Consider the following 20,299-nt stretch of genomic DNA (forward strand, 5'->3'; position numbering starts at 1 on the left):
TCTTTGATAAAAAGAAAATTAAAAGGGGGTTTAAAATTAAAACAAAGTAAAAAAGAGATCATAAAATAAAGGAAAATAAAATCAATGAGAATAAACTCTAACCAAAGGTAAAATCTTCGTTTGATTCGTAGATTTGATCATCGACGCAAGGGTGTCTTAAATGCCTTTAATAAATTAGTTCTAGTTGTCGACTTAGCACTGAGCAATAAATCTCTCCTTACATGTTTAGTAACCAAGAGATAGCTCGTTTGAAATTACTTGTCTAATTGATAAATAAGCTTGTAACTCAACACTCAAGATTAACTTACCGGCAACATTAAGAACAAGAGAGACCTAATTCTAACCAACAAACTCACCTCAATGGGGTTAATAAAAGCTAGATCACACATCCACACCGCATAAACGTAAACTACCACATAAACGAGTTATGCAATTTTTTACTAGTATTAAAATGAATTAAACAAATATAGATTTAATTATTCTAATTGACAAAACAACTATTCTACGCTATCAAATATCAGTTGAATATTTATCAAACCTAAGCAATTGTAATTAAAACAGAAGATGCACGAATACCAAAGAACAAAGAAGAACAAAAGCATAAATAAATCTCATGAATTTATGAAATCAAACTTCGATTAACCTTCGACTAAAAAAGAGGCTTTAGAAACTTAGAAAGAAAATAAAATGCAAAAACAAAATAAAACAAAGGTGGCTATGTCTGGTCTCTCTATCTTAACCTAATAATGTTTATTTATAGGGCAAAAATAATATAATGGAAAAAATACAAAAGTCCCATTAATTTAATAAAGCAAATTTTTTTTCAAGATATTTTGGAAATTTTTGCATTAAACTTTCAGGCCGTTTTCATCACTACAATTTCTTATTTCAAGGCGAAATGAAATGCCTAGAAAAAAGGAAAAATCATGGTCGGGACGGTTAGAGTAGCAAAAGCCATTGAAATTTTTATTTTATACATTGGAAGAATCCGTTTTGTTATTAATAGACTAGAAAAGAATAATTGAAAGAAAGAATTAGTTATTCATCAAAATTTCTTTTACTCAATGACCAGAAATAAAAGGGGATATATAGCTCGTAGATGTCAAAAAGACGTCTTCCTGACATTTTTTAGCTTCAATCCATAAAATAACTTTAGCTAGATCTTATAATTCCTTTCGAATCAAAATATGGACCCAAAATGGAGGTTTGTAGCTCAAATTATAGCCAAAACACTAAAACCGCACTGTGTTGAAAGTCCAAACCGTAAAAACTTCAAAAATAAAATTTAAGCTCTTCTTCTCTAATTATTCCATAAATCAATAACAAATAAAATATAAATAATATAATTAACAATATAAATAGTATAATTCAATGGGAGAAATATTATAAATAAATAGATAAATTATGCACTTATGGGGAAGTTGATATAAGTGATACTATGAAGTTCACATGGTGGTGGTGTTGCTTTTTAAGTTGTCTTATAGGGAGGAAGTTCACATGGTGGATGAAGTTCATACTGTGATTTGTATTCCGTTCAATTTTCTTGAGGTTGGGCCATTTGCATTGTACAATTATATTTCTCAGGTAAAGCATACATAGGGATTCATATAAGTGACCATGACGTAACTCCCCAAGCTCTTTTGGACTATGGAGATATGAGGTTGCCGCTTCATTTCAGGTGCTAAGTTGCTTCCTCTCATTAGCCCTTTGCCTGATATCTTGGATTAACCCTGAAATGTGGAGGTGAGAAGATCCCCCTATCTCAACAGCCTTATTTGCCATCTCTCCAAGTCTCTTAGCTCTTTTTCTTCTCTCTTCTCCTTCCTCTCCTTCATCCATCAGCTTTTCAATAGCCGCTTTAACATCTTCTTTCTTCACTAATACTCCAATTTTCTCTTCTTCTCCCCACCTCATTGGCTCCTCTACTCCACCCTCACTCCGATTTCAACTATTTGTACAGCCAGTTTCTCATTGGCAAACTGATCTGCAAAAAGCGGCCAAGTTATCAATGGAACACCGGCAGAGATGCCTTCGATTGTTGAGTTCCAACCGCAATGAGTTAAGAACCCTCCGATGGCCTGATGCGACAGTATTAGTACTTGCGGTGCCCAACCCCGGATTACAAGCGCTCTTCCTTTCGTTCTTTCCTCGAAACCATCCTCTGAAATCCAGGTGTCTACATCATTCGATGCATCACTTCCTCTTACAACCCAAATAAACGGCCTATTCGACGCCTCCAGGCCTAAACCGAGTTGTATCAATTGTGAGGGCGTCAAGTTCGATATGCTTCCCAGACAGGCATAGATTACGGTACCTGGTTTTTGAGAATCAAGCCATCCCAAGAGCTGTTGTTCATCAACCGGGGCCTTGTTGCCTCTCTGAGCTTTATCCATGGCATCCTTGTTACATAGAGAAACCGGACCAATGCACCATACTTTGTCCTCCCTTGTCTTCTTGTATTCCTTAACATATTCAGGCTCCATCTCTTCGAAAGAGTTTACGATGACACCGTAAGACTCAAGATCCGCCTTCTTCCGTTCCTCCGAAAATTGTTTGAGGTTTTCAGCCATAACTTGTGTGATCTGGCATTTAGTGAACTCAACTTTGTGGGGCATGTTAGGCACGACGAAGTACTCCGTCTCTGAGGAAACGTGGTCAAGAACGTTGGAGATGCGTAAATTATGGAGACAAACAAGACGAAAGCAACAAACTCCATGGAACACGATCCTTGGAATCTGAAACTGGTTGGCAATGTCGAGGGTGAACGGAAACAACACATCAGAAAGGATACAGGTGGGGCTTGGCGTTAGCTCAGGGAACAGTTTTTTAACTGGCGTTTCAAGCGCGTCGGCAGCTTGGTAGAAATTCAAGGCTAAGCTAAAGGAAGGCAGCATATCGAAGCTCTCGCACCCTTCTGGCAATCCAAATTCAGCACATGGAAACTGTAACTCAAGTAGACGGATGAAGAGCCCCGATTCCACGGCACGATCGAGGGTTGCCTTGAACCTAGCTGCGTTTTGAGGCGTTGTAATGATGGTTACGATCACGCCTCGCTGTGCCAGCAATCTAGCAATGTCAATCATAGGGGTCATATGGCCTTGAGACATGAAGGGAAACACCACAAAGTGAAGCTGCTGCTCCTCTTGAGTAGGAGTCGCCATCGAAACTGTCAAAAACTAAACCATAAATCTGATTTTATATACTGATATAAATTTTGATGTTTAAGATATTTTGATTTATTTATATTGTATGTAAAAAAGAAAAGAAAAAGGCAAGCAAAGAAAGGATTGAGCAGGTGACATAAGGGCATACATAAGCATTTTTGTCTATTTATGTAGAAAAAGTGAATGAGGCTTTTTCTTATTTGTAAGTGAAGTGCTGGGTGGCTAATTTCGTATGAAAAATAGGGAACGTGGCAGACCAAGACTGGCATATTGATTTGTAAGTAGTCATCAAATGTCCTACACAAAATCAACTTTGATGGAAATTTTAATATTGTGTAATTAATCTTATATAAAACATTATTCAATTTGTGTATTTGTGTAATTGAGTCATGTTTCTTTTTCTCAGTAAATTAATAATATTATTAATAAATTAGAAATTTCAAAGCTACAGAAGATTGCCTAAAAAAAACACCGTAGAAACACTAAGCTACGAAAATTAAGCAACAAATAATACTGAGACGCCAAAGCCTCAACTAAGCTAGATATCACCATCACTTCCAAGGCTGATTCTCATTTAAAAAAATCATCAAGTTCCTAATCAATTTCAATACCATCTTCGCCTCAAAATAAGGAAAACAAGCACTTCAAGCATGAATAAACCAAAAATAGGATCAGTCCTCGCCTCAAACAGAAAAAGCATCATAGCCAAAATCACCACAGATTCCCAATAAACGCCTCACATAAAAGGTGTAGCAACATTTTGGTGCAATTCTGTCATCACTCTCTCTAAAGCTTCAAAGGCTGACCCTTCCATATACAACTTCATTGGCATAAAAACATATCAGTCGAGAGGACTTCAACACATAATCGGAGGAGAATATATAATATCTCTGCTAAAAAGACCCTTAATGAGAGTCAACCACTGCAAGTCAATTTCCATTCGTTGGTAAAACCATTAAAACTGTTCGGCTCATCAAATAAGAAGAAGAAGAAAAAAAAGTCTTCACCCCAAAGCACAACATGATACCAACGCTGACATTCATATTCACAACATAAATCAAATACCTTTTTGCTTCTCAATCTCACAAGGACAAAAATTTTGACCAGTACACAATCAAAATTTTGATCGACCCTTCCATTAAAGAACAATGCACGACACCTCTTTCAAACCCGAACCTTCAAGTTCCCCCAACGTCCTACATCAAGGCTGGCCTGTCTGCAATAGCAAAACAACTCTCTCACAACCTCTTCTTCAATTCCCCTTACTTGAAGCCCCAAGAGTTTACCAAAATCCCTTACTCTACAAGTCCCTCGCTTCTTCTAGCCTTATGAATTCTGAAATAACGACCTCATCGCTGCAGCTAGCCCTCAGGCCCAAGATTTTTCCCATTTCCCAAGCTTCCTCAGCTTCTTTACGGATGACTCTCCTTCGATCGATGAAATCTGAGTCGGAGAGCGAGTCGTTCACCACTTTGGATTGTTTTGGCCACTTCCCAGACCCTTTCTTCTTATTCTTAAGCGGTCTCCCTCTTCCTCTCTTTGTAATTATCTTGGCCTCACAAATACCCAGTTGTTGACCGAATCTTCCTCACCTTAGTTTCGGTTATGGCTGACAATAGAGCCTCATCCAAGCCATCATGCTCATGACCCACTGAACAGTCATTATCCAGATCCGTAACTCACCAGATGGGCCTTCAAAAAGTTAAGGCCCACATTTACATTGTCCATTCTAGAGTCTCCTTCCATCCCCTTATTGGGCTCAATTGCAATGGCATCTTTGGATTGCAACCCATCTTTGAACTTTTCCCTTGTATTCTCCAAGTTCTTACCAGGAATTAAAATCTGTTAATGTGAGTGTCGGCTAGAGCAGTCAAGTTGTCTTCTCGAAACGAATTTCCCAAGGACTCATGGCCACTGCCTCCTCAGAGATCCCCACTTTTTCTGTATTTTGTAATTTACACAAAATATTAAACACTTCTAATAATTTGCGTAAAAGAGTAATGTTTTATGTGATTGAGTAATAATTTGGGTAAGATTTTTTATCTAAACCCAATTTAAATAACATTAAGTTTTATTTAATTTAATTCAAATAACATTAATTTTTACATTATTAGGTCTCATGAATAGCTTATTTTAAAAATCCCACCTTAAAACTCGTCAATAGTTTATTAATTGAGAAAACTTTTAATAAAAATGAAAAAGGAAGAAGATAAAGTTCAAAATCATATCTAAAGACCAAATTTGTAATTATATACATAAATTTTAATTTTTTATAATTTTATATATAAAATATTAATTTGATTCAATTTTCATAAATCATAACATCATTATCGATGTAATATCATTTTATGTATAAATATTGCATGCAAAAATAAATATATTTATCCAATATAAAAATAAATTAATATATATATTTTTTAAAAATACGTATGATTGAATCAAAATCAAAATTCAATTCGTATAATCTTTCCAAACCAAAATTCATACATCAAATTGCATTTTGAATTAAATTTTATGTATAATTTTAATATTTAACCCTAAAAACAAATAAAGTGACATGGGGATCCTTTCTATGAAACTTTCAAATTTTATAAGTTAGATAGATAATAGATTTCAAAGTATTAATCTTATATCAATCAAGTCATTTTGTCACTCTAGTCAACAATTTATATTTAACATGCATACTTGCTATATAAACAACTTGAATATGTAATAAAAATAAAAAAATATAGTCTTCTTACATCAAACACAAACTTACATTTAATTCTTAAATCCTACCTCGAATGGGACACATGGAAATATGAGAAGCAACTGGAGAGACACCTATAAACGACCCTCAATCTTATACCGTCTAGATGGTCACTCAATGATCGACTACCCACATACTTTGTATCATCCATGAGAAGGACCATCTGCCCTTAGCCAATTAGTTGGACCCTTTGGTAGGCCACCCGCTGCAAATAGGTACACTCTCCTCAATAAGAGACCATATGGGAACCATCAGTTCTATAAATAGTCCTAGCATCTCTCAAAACTGTAATATGCTAAGTTATTAACCACCTTCGCCTAGCCTCCTTACTTTTCCAACTCTCGGCCCCAACAAGAGCGAATCGGGCTTCCTTGACACTAACCCCCTCTCCATCTTCGTTGATATCATGCATCAATAAATACATTTACAATGGAGTCACACACAAGTTGATATAATATCTTTTGAAATATAATTAGGAAATATAAACTGTGCTTTGTTTTCATTTTGCTAATTTGATGTTTAGAATGGGCTTAGCATCTATCCACAAAGACCGAGCCCAACAATCTTCGTTTGAAGGCCCTTTAACCAATATTTTAGCTCTTTCGAATCTCCAACCAACCCCCACCCCTCCCCGGAGCTTCGAATTTCATTACCCAGGAAAAAGAAAAGAAGAAAGTTTCCCCTTTTTTTTTAAAAAAAAAAATGGCGTATTCGGGTGTTCTGAAAACCCTAATCAGGTCATCGTATTTGGGATCTACTACTCGTAATTTCAGCCTTGTTAGCAGCCAAATCAGTAATCACACTGCGAAATGGATGCAGGTACTTAATCGCAGATTTTCACTCTTTTTTTTTCATCCATTTTCTGCTGAAATTTATGGAAGATTGGGGTTATGCTTTAGGCCTTTATGGGCTTTACTTGAAACTATTATAAAAAAAAATGAATATAGGAACTTTAATTGATATTTCATTCTGGTTTTTTAACATTCTTGTAGAATCTAAATCTGAATTCCGTTATCAGGTTCTTGACGTAATAATATGTTTGATTTCGTTGATTTTAGCTGACAAGCATAAATTTTAGCTATCTGAAAAGAAAAATAAGTAATTTTACTTTCTTAAAAGAAAGTTTTACTAAAAATTGGAAATTATTGTCTTTGACGGATTATCTAGTTATTTATCCAGCAATTTCCTTGTATTTTTATTGTTTTGGTGCTTAACTCTGTAAATTGAGTACGCTGAAGGCTTGAAGCCCTTTTGAAAATTTTTAATTTTTCTAGTCTACTTGTGGTTGTTTGTTAAGTGTTCTACATCCTGCTGGGTAATTTGAATTATTGAAGATGCTGGCAGATTATAGTTACATACGTTTTGAAGCACATGAAGTGACTTTTAAGCGTTGATTATTTTTTGTTTATGAACAAAGTAGAATATTCTGCAGATGTTTTCTGGTTTTATATATGGAATCTTTGTTTCTCACTAATTTAGTACTTAGATTTTGGAGAAAGCTTTAAAGTGTTAAATAGCCTTGATTATTCTGCTTTTTACATTAATCATATGCGTGAATACCTTGGTTCATAGACATGGATTTGGCGTAAGAATAGGTGTGTCTCAACATTGTTACCTTGTAACTTTCGTTAATTTGTCATGCCTATAAGTGCTTAAGAAAAATGGTTAATGTTAGGGTAAAGTCCAGTCCAATAACTTAGTATAGTATGTTTCTGATCATGCATAAAATGATCATTAATCGATTGGCCTTTGCCTCCCAAAATACAAGAGGGCAATGAAATGAAGAAATTAAGCTTTCTTATTTATTTTATTTTGTTGTTTTCTTTTTCCAAATTTGCAGGATTCAAGCAAGAAATCTCCTATGGAGTTGATCAATGAAGTCCCTCCGATCAAGGTTGAAGGCCGGATTGTAGCTTGTGAAGGAGGTTAGTCCTGACCCCTATTTTCCTTCGTACTCGGGGAACAAGCTTATTAGTAGTTAAATTATGTACTGGCACAATAGGTAACCTAAAGTCATATTTTATAAAAGAGCAAATGGCTAAGATGTGTTACTGAAATGTAGTTTCAAATCAAGTGAAGTCATCTATTTTGTTATTCTCTAAAGATAAATATTTAATTTTAACTCGTCTAAACTTTGCTCACTGACAGGTAAAACTAAGAAAAATCCAAGGCATAAATAAACACATAAGATCATGAACCCTACATAATGTTGCATGAATCTTTTAGCTGATACACAAGTTTTCCTGGTCTTTGTTGGTATTTGGTTTTAGATAATAATCCTGCTTTGGGACACCCAATTGAATTCATATGCCTTGACTTGAAAGAGCCTGCTGTATGCAAGTATTGCGGCCTACGCTACGTTCAAGAGCACCATCACTAGAAACTACTTGTTATGTTCTTCTCAGGCTGTTGGGACAATTGTTATTTTGCTGTACCCATGGGGCACTTTCCTCTGTTTCAGCTTGTTGGTAACAAATTTGATGAACCCATTTTAGTGTGATGTTTTTTTTTTCTTTTACACATAATAAGTGTTTGAAGTTCTCATTTGAGAAGATATTTCGAAAGTAAATTTGAACACCTATGGTCTAATCCTCCATTTGCATAATTGAGTTAATATCATATATTTCCTAGCTTGATTTATTTTCTTACTTCTTATCATTAATCATAGTGAGATCGAGGAGACATGAAAGCCCTTTCACATTTTCATGTGAAGACTATACCTATATTGTTCATCTGACAAGTACAAGAGAGCGCATGCATGCTTGATATTTTGGGAATTTACTTTCAAGTTATACTGATAATGTTGTTAAGAAGGTTAATTGTACATTAAAGAAATGAAAACTATAAAAAAGAGTTTCCTCCCATCCAGGATACTACACCACGCCCCTTTAAGTTCATTGGTAGAAACTGATGACTATCGGTGTAGCTCAGAGTTTTGCTAGACTTGGCAATATTTAACACAAGTAAACTCAATTTTACTAGCACTAGGATTGAATTGTTGATACAAATTTTGTCCTAAGCTTATAAAACAAAGACCCGCTAAGTAGTTAGAACCTAAATCAAGGCAGGCATTGGGTTTCTGAAAGCTCATTTCATGTTGCATTGGAATTGCATTCTGCTAGGGTCAGCTAACTCCATCGACCCCTCTCAGTTCAGAAACAATTTAAACAAATAATAAACCTACGACCAACTTCAGCATCGAATATGTTAAAGCTCAGTAGGAAAGTGCTAAGACTCTTCCCTGGTATGCCAATACCAACTTGAAAATAGTGACTATTAATTGGATCACACGATTTGGACCTCTATCGACAGCAGCCAGTTTTCTTCTCTTTTGATGTTCTGCAACCTTATAATCCACCACTTCACGAAATAGGGTGGGGTCAAGCACACATTTCTCACTCCCATAAACACCTTCAACCCTAACCACAAGTTTGGCTATTTCCCTTCCCCAAAATCCTTTAGTTTTAGCTGCGGCTTTTCTTAAGATATCATCACTGTGTGCTACTGCTTTTTGAAAATATTCAGAAGCACGCCAGGTTTTCTCGACACAGCCTGAGCCCTGAGCTATGTACTTGTCTAGGTACAGCTTTAGCAGTTTGAAGCGTACACCTTCCCCGGGCAAAGGGAATTATCTTTAGGTTCAAATAGTGTATTTTTCTACTTTTTTGTAGTGTATATAAATATATATATGTATATATATAAACACAATTGATTGGAAATGTAAATTTAATCTAACACTTACTATATAGCGAATAATATAGAACTATAGAGGAATTTATTCTGTTGGATTAAAATTTGGTTCGCTGAAATAAAATAGAGTTATAGTGGAATTTATTTTGTAGGAATGAAATAAAAGTGTTACGGGATGTAATAACTATAACTATAGTTTGGTTTGATGGAATGAAATAAACATGTAAAAACATTACTTTATTTGGTTGAGTAAACTAATATGGCATAATGTCAAATTTAACTCTTAATGTTTACATCTTTTATCAATTTGACTCTTATTCTTTTTATTTAGCTAAATTTGGCCTTCAACTTTTTAAAAAGAATCAAATTTGACTATCAACATTTTGAAAAGAGTCGAAATTATTTTTTTTAACAAAAATACTAACTAAAATTTTAAAATTTTAAACATAGATTGCACCATTTTAAAAAATTTTTTATGGAACTTTTATACATTTTAATATTAATTTTATAATTTTTAAATTATTTGTTGATGTGACATATAAGAAAAATGATGTTATGTTAGCATGATGTGTACATGAACTGTCATGCAAGTTGTCAAGCCAATAACATTAAAAATTAAAGTTTGTTATAATTTCCCTTAAAAAATGCAATTTGACTTTTTTTTAAAGGTTAAGGGTCAAATCTAACTAAAAAAAAAGAATAAGGGTCAAAGTGATAAAAAATATAAACATTGAGGGTTAAATTTGTCATTATGCTTAATAACATTGTAGAATAGATAAGGAATATGTTAAAATGACAATTTTATCCTTAAATTAAAAAAACAATTTATTTATATGGGGGGAGGGATCTATTTACACCGATATAAAACTTGTGGTTTTACACCATTCCATAATTTTTTTTATACAATTAATACTTTAACAATACAACCTTTGAATTTATCAATACATTTGTACTTGTCATGCATATAAATTTTTGAATCAATTGACATCTCTATCATATTGATAAAAAATATTGTTTATATTAATATATATTTAATGGTTGAGTTTTTTTTTTACATAAAATGAATAGTTAGAAATATTTAATTTATGCCAAACTTGACATGCATAATTTACATGAATGAAGCGTAGAATATGACAATTGGATTGTTAAATTATTAATCATATAAAAAATTACAGAAGAGTGAAACCAATTAAGTTTTACTCCGATCAGTGGATCCATTAGTTTAAGTAAATATTATTTTATGTTTAAAAAGTAAATAATATTTTAATAATTTTTGAAATTATAATAATTAATAACATTAAAAATAGGGTTTAGTAACAATAAAAGCCCATTTTCGAAGTTTTTCATCTTCACCACAATTTCTGAGCTCTCCTACTAAAAACAATAATTTTTCTCTTTTCTTCTTTTCCAGTTCAACTGTTACAAGAATGCTAACAAGACCCATATATGTAGCACCACCCATGTGATTATGTCAAAGAGAATGATTCCACAAAAAAAAATTCATTTGTATGGCGGTCACGCCAATCTCAATGGCACTGTCAAAATTTTTAAAATTTTTTTATTAAAAAACTATTTAAAAAGAAACTGTGAAAAAATTGTGGAAGGTGGTGGCGCCATTCTCTATGGTATCACCTAATAAAATAATAATTTCACTTTTACACTAAAAATAAAAAAAAATTTGACACTGGTTTCATCATTCTATATGACTCCACTAAATAAAATATCAAATTTAAATTTAAATTAAAAAAAAAACTCATTTAAAAAAAATTGACACATTACACCAGTGGCACCATTTTTTATAACTCCACTAAATAAAATATTATTTTTTATTTTTAAATAAATAAATAAAAACCCTACCACATTAAAGTGGTGGCGCCATTTTCAATGACTCCACCACCATTATTTATTTTTTAACCCTCCAATTATTGAGAAATATCAATATTTTCCTGATGTTTATACAAGTGGCGTCGTTCTCTATGATTTCATCAAAATAATTGATTTTTTATTGTAATGGCTAATGTAGCATGTTGGTGGCGCCAATCTCTTTGACTCCACTAACTTTCACTATTCAATTTAGGTAATTTACGTACATAATAAAAAAGTGGATTGTTTTGTAATTAATCAAAATTTTAGGGTGTTTTTATAAAAAAAACCTTTTTTAATGTATTGTTATGAAAAAATATGAGAAATAATATATTTGGAGGAAAAGAAAAGGGAAATATGTTTTATTTCCTTATTAAAAGAGAAGTTGGTTATAAATTTCAAAAAGACCATTTTGGAACTCAAATGAAAAATGCGGTTGAAGGGGTGGGTGAGTGAATAATGAGTGGACAATTCAAGAAAGAAAATGAAACAGTGGACCCCATGAATAGTATATAAATTCAAGTAACCACAAAACAAAATGTTGTTAGCTTCTTTCTTGGTCTACTATTTGCACTATATTTAAAAATAATATAATAAAGTATAAGAAAATATTCTATTTGTTTTTTATATTCATAATTTTATAGAGCAATATAGGTTAAAATATTAATATCAGTAAATTTTTTATTTTTTTATTTTAAATAAAAGAATATAACTTAATTAAGAGAATAAGTTATATTAAGATATCCTAAAAAGTATAGTTGTTAGGCATCAATAAAATAGTACTGTACAGCCCAAATTTACCCGGGCCCTATACCAGCAAAACAAAAACATTAAGGCCTAAACCCAACAGAGACTAGGGTTTCAGAACCCTAGCCCCTCCATCAGCGCCGCATGCTAGGGTCTTCTGACTTCTGCCGCCGTCAACGCAAATGGCGCACCTACCCCGTCCGTGTCACGTCTCCTCCACCGCCCTACACCTGCAAACAATAAAGAGAGACAACAACAACAGTAGCAAGGAGATTTTCTTTAATCTTTTCTTTTATTTTCTTTCGGCTATAAAGCCGAATGTGTTGCAGATTGTATGGGGGGATTTTTCTTTTTCTTTTTCTCTTCTTTTCTTTCGGCAAAAAGCCGAATTTGCTGTAATAGGGGGATCCTTTGTTACAAATAGAAATAAAAGAAAAGGTTGTTGTTCTTGCTTTTTTTATTTAAATATTTATTTGTTTATTTATTTATCTATTTATTTTTATTATTTTTATTTCTTTTTGAAAACATTTTTAAAGAAAACTAAATAAATAAAGGAGTTGAAAAGAGGGTCTCACCTGAATCGGTTTGCGCCGTCGGTGGCCTCTCTTCGGCGTCGGATCTGGACCTGGAGGAAGATTCGAGCCCCCTGTTTGCGGCCTCCTGGCTTAAAAAGGCACCGCCTTTGTGCGTGCCGAAGGCCAGGGTTAAAAAACCCATCTCGCGCGACTCCGACCACTGGCCATGGAGGCGGCGCGGCGAAGGCCTGGAAGCCCGACGGTCGGAAAGGGGAAGAGGGTGAAAGAGAACTGAAAAGTTTTCAGTTTTTTTTTTAAAGAATGGGGCTGAAATGTTTTTTTAAAAAAATTGTTTAAATACCCAAATGAAACGGCGCCGTTTTGCATCTAAACCAAGATCTGACCCGCGACCCGACCCGGCGGTACCCAGAGTCCGCGTGTTTTTGTGCGGATGGGTTATTTGCAACCCTGGCCCTTCCGCGTTCAGGCCCTTTTCAATTTACTTTTTTTTTGTTTCATTTTAGTCCTGCATGGACTGACGTGCATAAGGCTGGGAATAATTACCTAATCGGTCCCCCTCCTTCAGTGCGCATTACAGATTGATCTTTCGCTTCATTTTATTTTTGATTTCTCCCCTGGAATTTTGTTTTGTTTTCGATTTAGTCCCGTTTTATTATTATTATTATTATCATTAAACTAATCAGATTATTATTATTATTATTATTATTATTATTATTATTATCATTGCATTTATTATTATAATTATTATTTACCCATTTATACCGTTTTAGATTTTGTTATATATTTTCTAGATTTTGTTATATATATACATACTTATATATATACACACTTACATATTTTTAATTTTCATATATGTACATACTTACATTTTTATATCGGTTATAATTTATATACATATATACATACATATTTTTATAGTATGTGTACGCATATATTTCTTTTTTAAGTTTATTTATATATATACACCTACCTAGAAATACATTATTTATGCTTTATACCTTATATATGTATACACATATTTTTACTTTTGTGAACATATACGCATATTCATATATTTTTTATTTATTTATTTTCATATGATTTATATATATATACCTACATATTTTAGATATATACATACTTATGTTTTTTAAGCTTTATAATTGATATATATATGTGGATATGCATATTCGTTTATGTATATGTATATACATTCACTCACTTTATAATTTATAACTCAAATATATTGATATACATACATAAATATTTTATCTCTTATTATTTGTATTGTTATTATCGTTCTATTCAATATTTATTCATTTATTTATTCATATGTTCGTTATTATTTTTAGGAAATATTTTAGTTTTTATTATTATTTTATTTATTTATTATTTCATATACTTGACTCTTTTATTTTATGTATTTTATTTTTTGTGATTATTGCGTATATTATTTGTGCTTGTATTATCATCATCATTTTGTTATATAAGTTAATATTGTGTTTATTCCTACCATTTTATGTTAAGTTAATTTTATTTAATATGGTTTTAAAAAAACAAAATTTCGTATTTTGAAATTCGCAAGGATTGTACCCTAACTTACTAGGTTTCGATTTTCACGATAAATCTAAATACGCAAGTCTTTTTTTAAACCTAAGCTTTAAACGACCTCGAGAATTAAGAAAAGATCGTGTTCTAACTTTCTTGGCATGATCCCTTTTTTAAAACTGAGATAGCTAAATATTTTTAAAATAAATAAATTTTGGCACTCATTCGCGCATCGGGAATTCAGGACATTGTGTCCTAACTTACGGGATGCAATGTTCTTTCTCAATCAACGTGAAGTATGCCATTTTTCTTTTCAAATATTTTTCGTATTTCAATAAAAGATCGTATTTTAAATCTCTTCAAGGTTTTCAATTTTCGACACTAAGACATTTAACTAATCAACTAGGTACCAATTTTGGGCGTTACGAGGGTGCTAATCCTTCCTCGTACGTAACCGACTCCCGAACCCATTTTTTTAAATTTCGTGGACCAAAATCGTTGTTTTAATAAAATTAAATTGTTTATTAAAAACAACCACTTTTCAAGGTGGTCCGATCACACCTTATCAAAAAAGATTGGTGGCAACTCCCACTTTCGTTTTCATTTTTTCAAAATCCAAGTCGGTCCCGTTTTTCATCCAAAAAAATGGTGTCAACAAGTACAACATCATTAAATTTTAAAAATAACAAAGTATTATTATACACTCATCTATATATACTATCTTCTCCAACTTAATTTAACTTTAATTAAATTACTTAAAATAATTAATTTTTTAAATTATAAACAAACATTTTTTCTTCTTTTACAAATCTTAATCATTTCGTTCTTCTTTTCATAAGTTAATATTTTTTTATTTTTACGCAACCAATTTTAAAAAAAATTAATAATTTTTGTGTAATTTTTTTATGTCGTTAACATATAATTTTGGTAATTATTTTACTCTGAATCCCGAACTTTGAATCCCAAATCTTGAACTCAAACCCTAAACCTTAAACCTCAAGGTTTAGGATTTGAGATTTAATATTTATGATTTAGGGTTATGGGCCCAAGTTCAAGGCTTCAGGCTTACGAGTTATGGGTTAAGGTTTAGAGTTCTAGGTTTTAGATTTAGGATTTTTGATTTTATATTCAGCGTTTAGGATAAAAAATTACCAAAATTATGTGTCAATAACATGAAAAAAATTGTTGAAATGTGATTAAATTATTAAAAAGGGACCATGAATAATGTTGTGGGAAAGGTCCATAAAATATTTTTTCTATGAATGAGTGTATAACAATAATTTCATATATTTAAAATTTGATGATGTTGCAAAATTTTATTGATGCCTAAAAAGCTTAATTTTTAGGATCATCATTATGTAAGTTATTCTCCTTATTTAAAACATGAAAGATTATTTAAATAATTTATTTATATTTTTTATTGATTATTTGGAATTAACTTGACCTGGCCCACGAAAGAATTGATGAGTCACGACTGCAAATAATAGATATCTATAATTTATATAAAATAATAAGTTTGGAGGAATTTTTTAACCAACAATAATATTTTTTATTATATTATTAAGTTGATATTTTAAAATTTATTATAGTAATTTTTACTGTAATAATTATAATATTTAATTAGATGTAATTATATCTTCTTTATTTAATTTTAGGTTGTAATATGGTATTGTTAGTTATATATATTTGTGAAATAAAAATGATAAATTTAATTATATGAATTTAATAACAAATTTAGTAGTATTTTTTTAGAGTCATACTTTTGGATAAAATGAACTGTCTTTGAGAATAAAATTTTAATTAATTATTATTGACTAGTAATAAATATTTTAGAAAATAAAAACATTAATGTATTATATTACAACTCTCCTTATTACTATATTTATTAATTATTAATTTATTTTATGTACTTCCACCTACCAACTTGACTATATTTATTCATTATTAATTAGTTTTATGTGCTTCCACCCATCAGCCTACCTCTTAGTTGGCTATATTTATTAATTATTAATTTGTTTTATGTACTTCACCTTCTAACCTGACGTCTTAATTTGCTATATAGTTCCACGTTTTATGTATGTTTTAATTTGTAACGTCATAAATTTAATAATTATATATTTAAAAATAATATATAATAAATAAAAATATATAGTTTAAAACTAATAACAACAACACACATATAATGAAATGAAATACGAAATATACTTGTGTAATGATATTCAAATTACCAAAAAAAAAATCAAAACAAAGCATTGATTGTTGGGGTAAATTTGATATTTTATTTGTCTAATAAAATTGAAATGTACAAAAATATTAAAATAAAATTTTGATTGAAGAGGTAAAGAAAATATTTTATTTGTTTTATACATGTATAATTTTATAGATGCAGGTAATATGGGTTCAAATATTAATATTTATAAATTTTTTATTTACCTTTTTAAATATAAAAGACTAAATATCATTATAATAATATAATTTATTTAAAATATGACAGATTATTTTAATAATTTTCCTTGATTGATTTGGTATCAAGTTGACTCGTGAAATTAACTCAATATGTAATATCCCATTTTTTAATGGTGTTGAAAATAGTGGTTTCAAGACCATAATTCCGATACGTGAACTCATGTTTTACTATTTAATTAATGTTTATGGAGTTACGTTAGAGTCGTATTAAATTTTGGTGAAGAAATTTTAATGTTTAGTTAGTTAATTGAATAAAAAGAACTAAGTTGTGAAAGACACAAAACTTGATAATCATTGAATTGTATTGACTTGATAGGTTAATTATAAAATGAAAGAGGATTTGAGAAGCAATTAGTCCATAAGGTATATAGATGGACGGTTTAGGGTCTTTTAATTGTTAAATTTTAAGTTTATAACAAGGTAATTTTGTAATTAAATAGAATTAAACAAAGATTAATAAAAAAAAAAAATTCTATCATCTTCTCAAATGGTTCTCCACGGAAAATTGAAGGTAAAATCTCCATGGTTGGAGCTTTAGGTTTGGCTACATCAATTCCTTGCATGTAGCTCATTTTAAACTCGTTTCTGATAATTTTTATATTTTTGAGATCATTAGAACTGGGTGCAGCTAACCCGTGGCTTTGTTTTTGAAACTGTCAAAAATTTTAGATGTTTCCATTGATGAATCCTTATTATTTTGGATGTGAAATGATGAAATGTAAGTTTTAGTTGTTGATTAAAATTAGTTTATTAAGTGATTTTTGCTAGTTTTTAGTTAAAGGATTAAATCGAATATTAGAATTGATAGAGAATTTTTGAGAATTTAGAATAAATGTGGGCTGCATGTGGAAAGGTAAAAATGCTATTACCAGATGGTTTGAATAGGCAATTCAAAAGGTGGGTAGTTGAATGCGATTTAAGCAACTCAAGAAATAGTCTTAAGTTAGTTTGGATGGATGTTGTATTTACCTCCAATGAGGTTAAAAATAAAGGTGTTGGTGAGATTATTTAGTGTGGAAATATGTTTTTCATTTCGATTGATGTCGCAATGAGGGAAGACTTTTCGTCCCGACAAGTAGCCGATGTCATGACAAGAGGAAGACTTTTGTCCCAACGACCAAACATTACGCCACGATGTGGCGACGTATTTCTCAAGTTTCTCAATTTTCTTTTCTCAGTAAATTTTTGATTTAATTTCTCACTTAAACTCTGATTTTAATCTAGGGATATTTTAGTCATAAAAACTACGAATTTAACCTATAAATAGGCTTTAGCTACTCTAGGTTTACGACATATAGAAAATATACAGATTGAGAGAATTTTGTGTTTTGAGTTAGAAAGGTTTTTTTCTTTCGAGGTTTTGGATTTTCTTTTGATTCTCTTCATCTTTGAACTTATTTTATATATTAGTAAAATCTCCTTTTGCTTGTGGTTTTTTATCCTCTTTTGAGGAGTTTTTCCATATAAAATTTGTGTATATGATCTTTTCAATTTCTTTGTTTATTGCTTACACGAATTTATCCCCGACTGTCACTATAACTATAAAATTTGATACTGTAACAATGAGATTAGAAACAACGGTGAGGGGTGTTTGGATTTAAATGCAATTGTAGCGATGAAGTGAGAATAAAAAATGACTATTAAGGACATTAGATTAGAAATCTATTCATTGTTGGACTTGAATAAGAATAATGTTATAGTGGGAAAGTAGCTTTCCAGTATAGGTGTTTTTTCCCACCAATAGCTTTTGCTCCAGTACAAAATGAAACCAACAATAGATAAAAAATTTTAACCGCTCCTCACTATTAAGGGTGGATTTGGCTGGGTGGTGTGTTTACCTGCAGTAAATATAAAAATAGTGATAGTGGTGAGATTAGATACTATAACATTAGATAAAAAATAAACTAAATAGATCTCACCGTCCATCTAAACCCACCTTAAATATCCATACATCAAAAAAATATAATAAAAAAGAATCTTCCCTCAATATTCCATCTCACCATGACTTATTTTGCATCTAAACGGAGCCGTAACATTGATGAATGAACAATTCAACCAAACAAATGAAACAGTGGACCCTATTGAATAATGGCTGCATTGAACCAAACATAGAATAGCATATAAATTCAAGTAACGACAAAACAAAAGTTGTTAGCTTTTTGGTTTGGATGGATGTTGCGTTTACCTCCGATGAGGTTAAAAATAAAGGTGTTGGTGAGATTAGTTAGTGTGGAAATATGTTTTTCATTTCGACTGATGTCGCAACGAGGGAAGACTCTTCGTCCTGACAAGTAGCCCATGTCATGACAAGAAGAAGACTTTCGTCCCAACGACCAAACATCACACCACGATGTGGCAAAGTATTTCTTAAGTTTCTCAATTTTCTTTTCTCAGTCAAACTTTTAATTTAATTTCTCACTTAAACTCTGATTAATCTAGGGAGATTTTAGTCATAAAACTACGAATTTAACCTATAAATAGGCTTTAGTTACTCTAGGTTTACAACATATAGAAAATATACAGATTAAGAGAATTCTGTGTTTTGAGTTTGAAAGGTATTTTCTTTCGAGGTTTTGGGTTTTCTTTTGATTCTCTCCATCTTTGAACTTATTTTATATATTAGTATAAATCTCCTTTTGCTCGTGGTTTTTTTATCCTCTTTTGAGAAGTTTTTCCATATAAAATTTCTGTATTTGATCTTTTCAATTTCTTTTTTTATTTTACTTGTTTATTGCGTACACGAATTTATCCCCGACAGTCACTATAATGATGAAATTTGATACTGTAACAATGAGATTAGAAACAACGGTGTGGGGGTGTTTGGATTTAAACGCAACTATAGCGATGAAGTGAGAATAAAAAATGGCTACGAAGGACATCAGATTAGAAATCTATTCATTGTTGGACTTGAATAAGAATAATGTTATAGTGGAAAAGTAGCTTTCCACTGTAGGTGTTTTTTCCCACCGATAGCTTTTGCTCCAGTACAAAATGAAACCTACAATAGATAAAAAAATTTTAACCGCTCCTCACTTTTAAGGGTGGATTTGGCTGGGTGGTGTGTTTACTTATGGTTAGTGAAAAAATAGTGATGGTGGTGAGATTATATACTATAACATGAGATAAAAATAAATTAAATAGATCTCACCGTCCATCCAAACCCACCTTAAATATCCATACATCAAAACAATATAATAATAAAAAAAATCTTTCCTCAATATTCCATCTCACCATGACTTAGTTTGCATCTAAACGGAGCCCTAAGATTGATGAATGAACAATTCAACCAAACAAAGGAAACAGTGGACACCATTGAATAATGGCTGCATTGAACCAAACATAGAATAGCATATAAATTCAAGTAATGACAAAACAAAAGTTGTTAGCTTTTTTGTTTGGTTTTAGACGGTAATCTTGTTTTGGGACACCCAATTGAATTCATACGCAAATCTCACCTGAAACACAGATATAGCTGTATACACGTCAAGTTTGGTATAATTAAAAAATTTTGAACTATTCATTTAAAGTAATAAAAAAATTCAATAATTAAATATCTA

At 31.4% G+C, this 20,299-nt stretch overlaps 1 protein-coding gene and 1 pseudogene across 1 annotated transcript; one reads left to right on the plus strand and one right to left on the minus strand.

Moving 5' to 3' along the window:
- Nucleotides 1-1,501: 1,501 nt before the first annotated feature.
- On the minus strand, nucleotides 1,502-3,443 carry LOC107920327 (UDP-glycosyltransferase 73C1-like; annotated as a pseudogene).
- A 2,759-nt stretch (nucleotides 3,444-6,202) lies between these two features.
- LOC107920328 (NADH dehydrogenase [ubiquinone] iron-sulfur protein 6, mitochondrial) lies at nucleotides 6,203-8,518 on the plus strand. Its single transcript, XM_016849984.2, has 3 exons — nucleotides 6,203-6,732; nucleotides 7,754-7,838; nucleotides 8,184-8,518. Exons 1-3 carry the CDS (start codon nucleotides 6,616-6,618, stop codon nucleotides 8,291-8,293), a joined length of 312 nt encoding a protein of 103 aa, XP_016705473.1. The 5' UTR covers nucleotides 6,203-6,615; the 3' UTR covers nucleotides 8,294-8,518.
- The last annotated feature ends 11,781 nt before the right edge of the window (nucleotides 8,519-20,299 follow it).

The sequence above is a fragment of the Gossypium hirsutum genome, chromosome D13 (genome assembly GCF_007990345.1).
Source record: "Gossypium hirsutum isolate 1008001.06 chromosome D13, Gossypium_hirsutum_v2.1, whole genome shotgun sequence".
Lineage (NCBI taxonomy): Eukaryota > Viridiplantae > Streptophyta > Magnoliopsida > Malvales > Malvaceae > Gossypium > Gossypium hirsutum.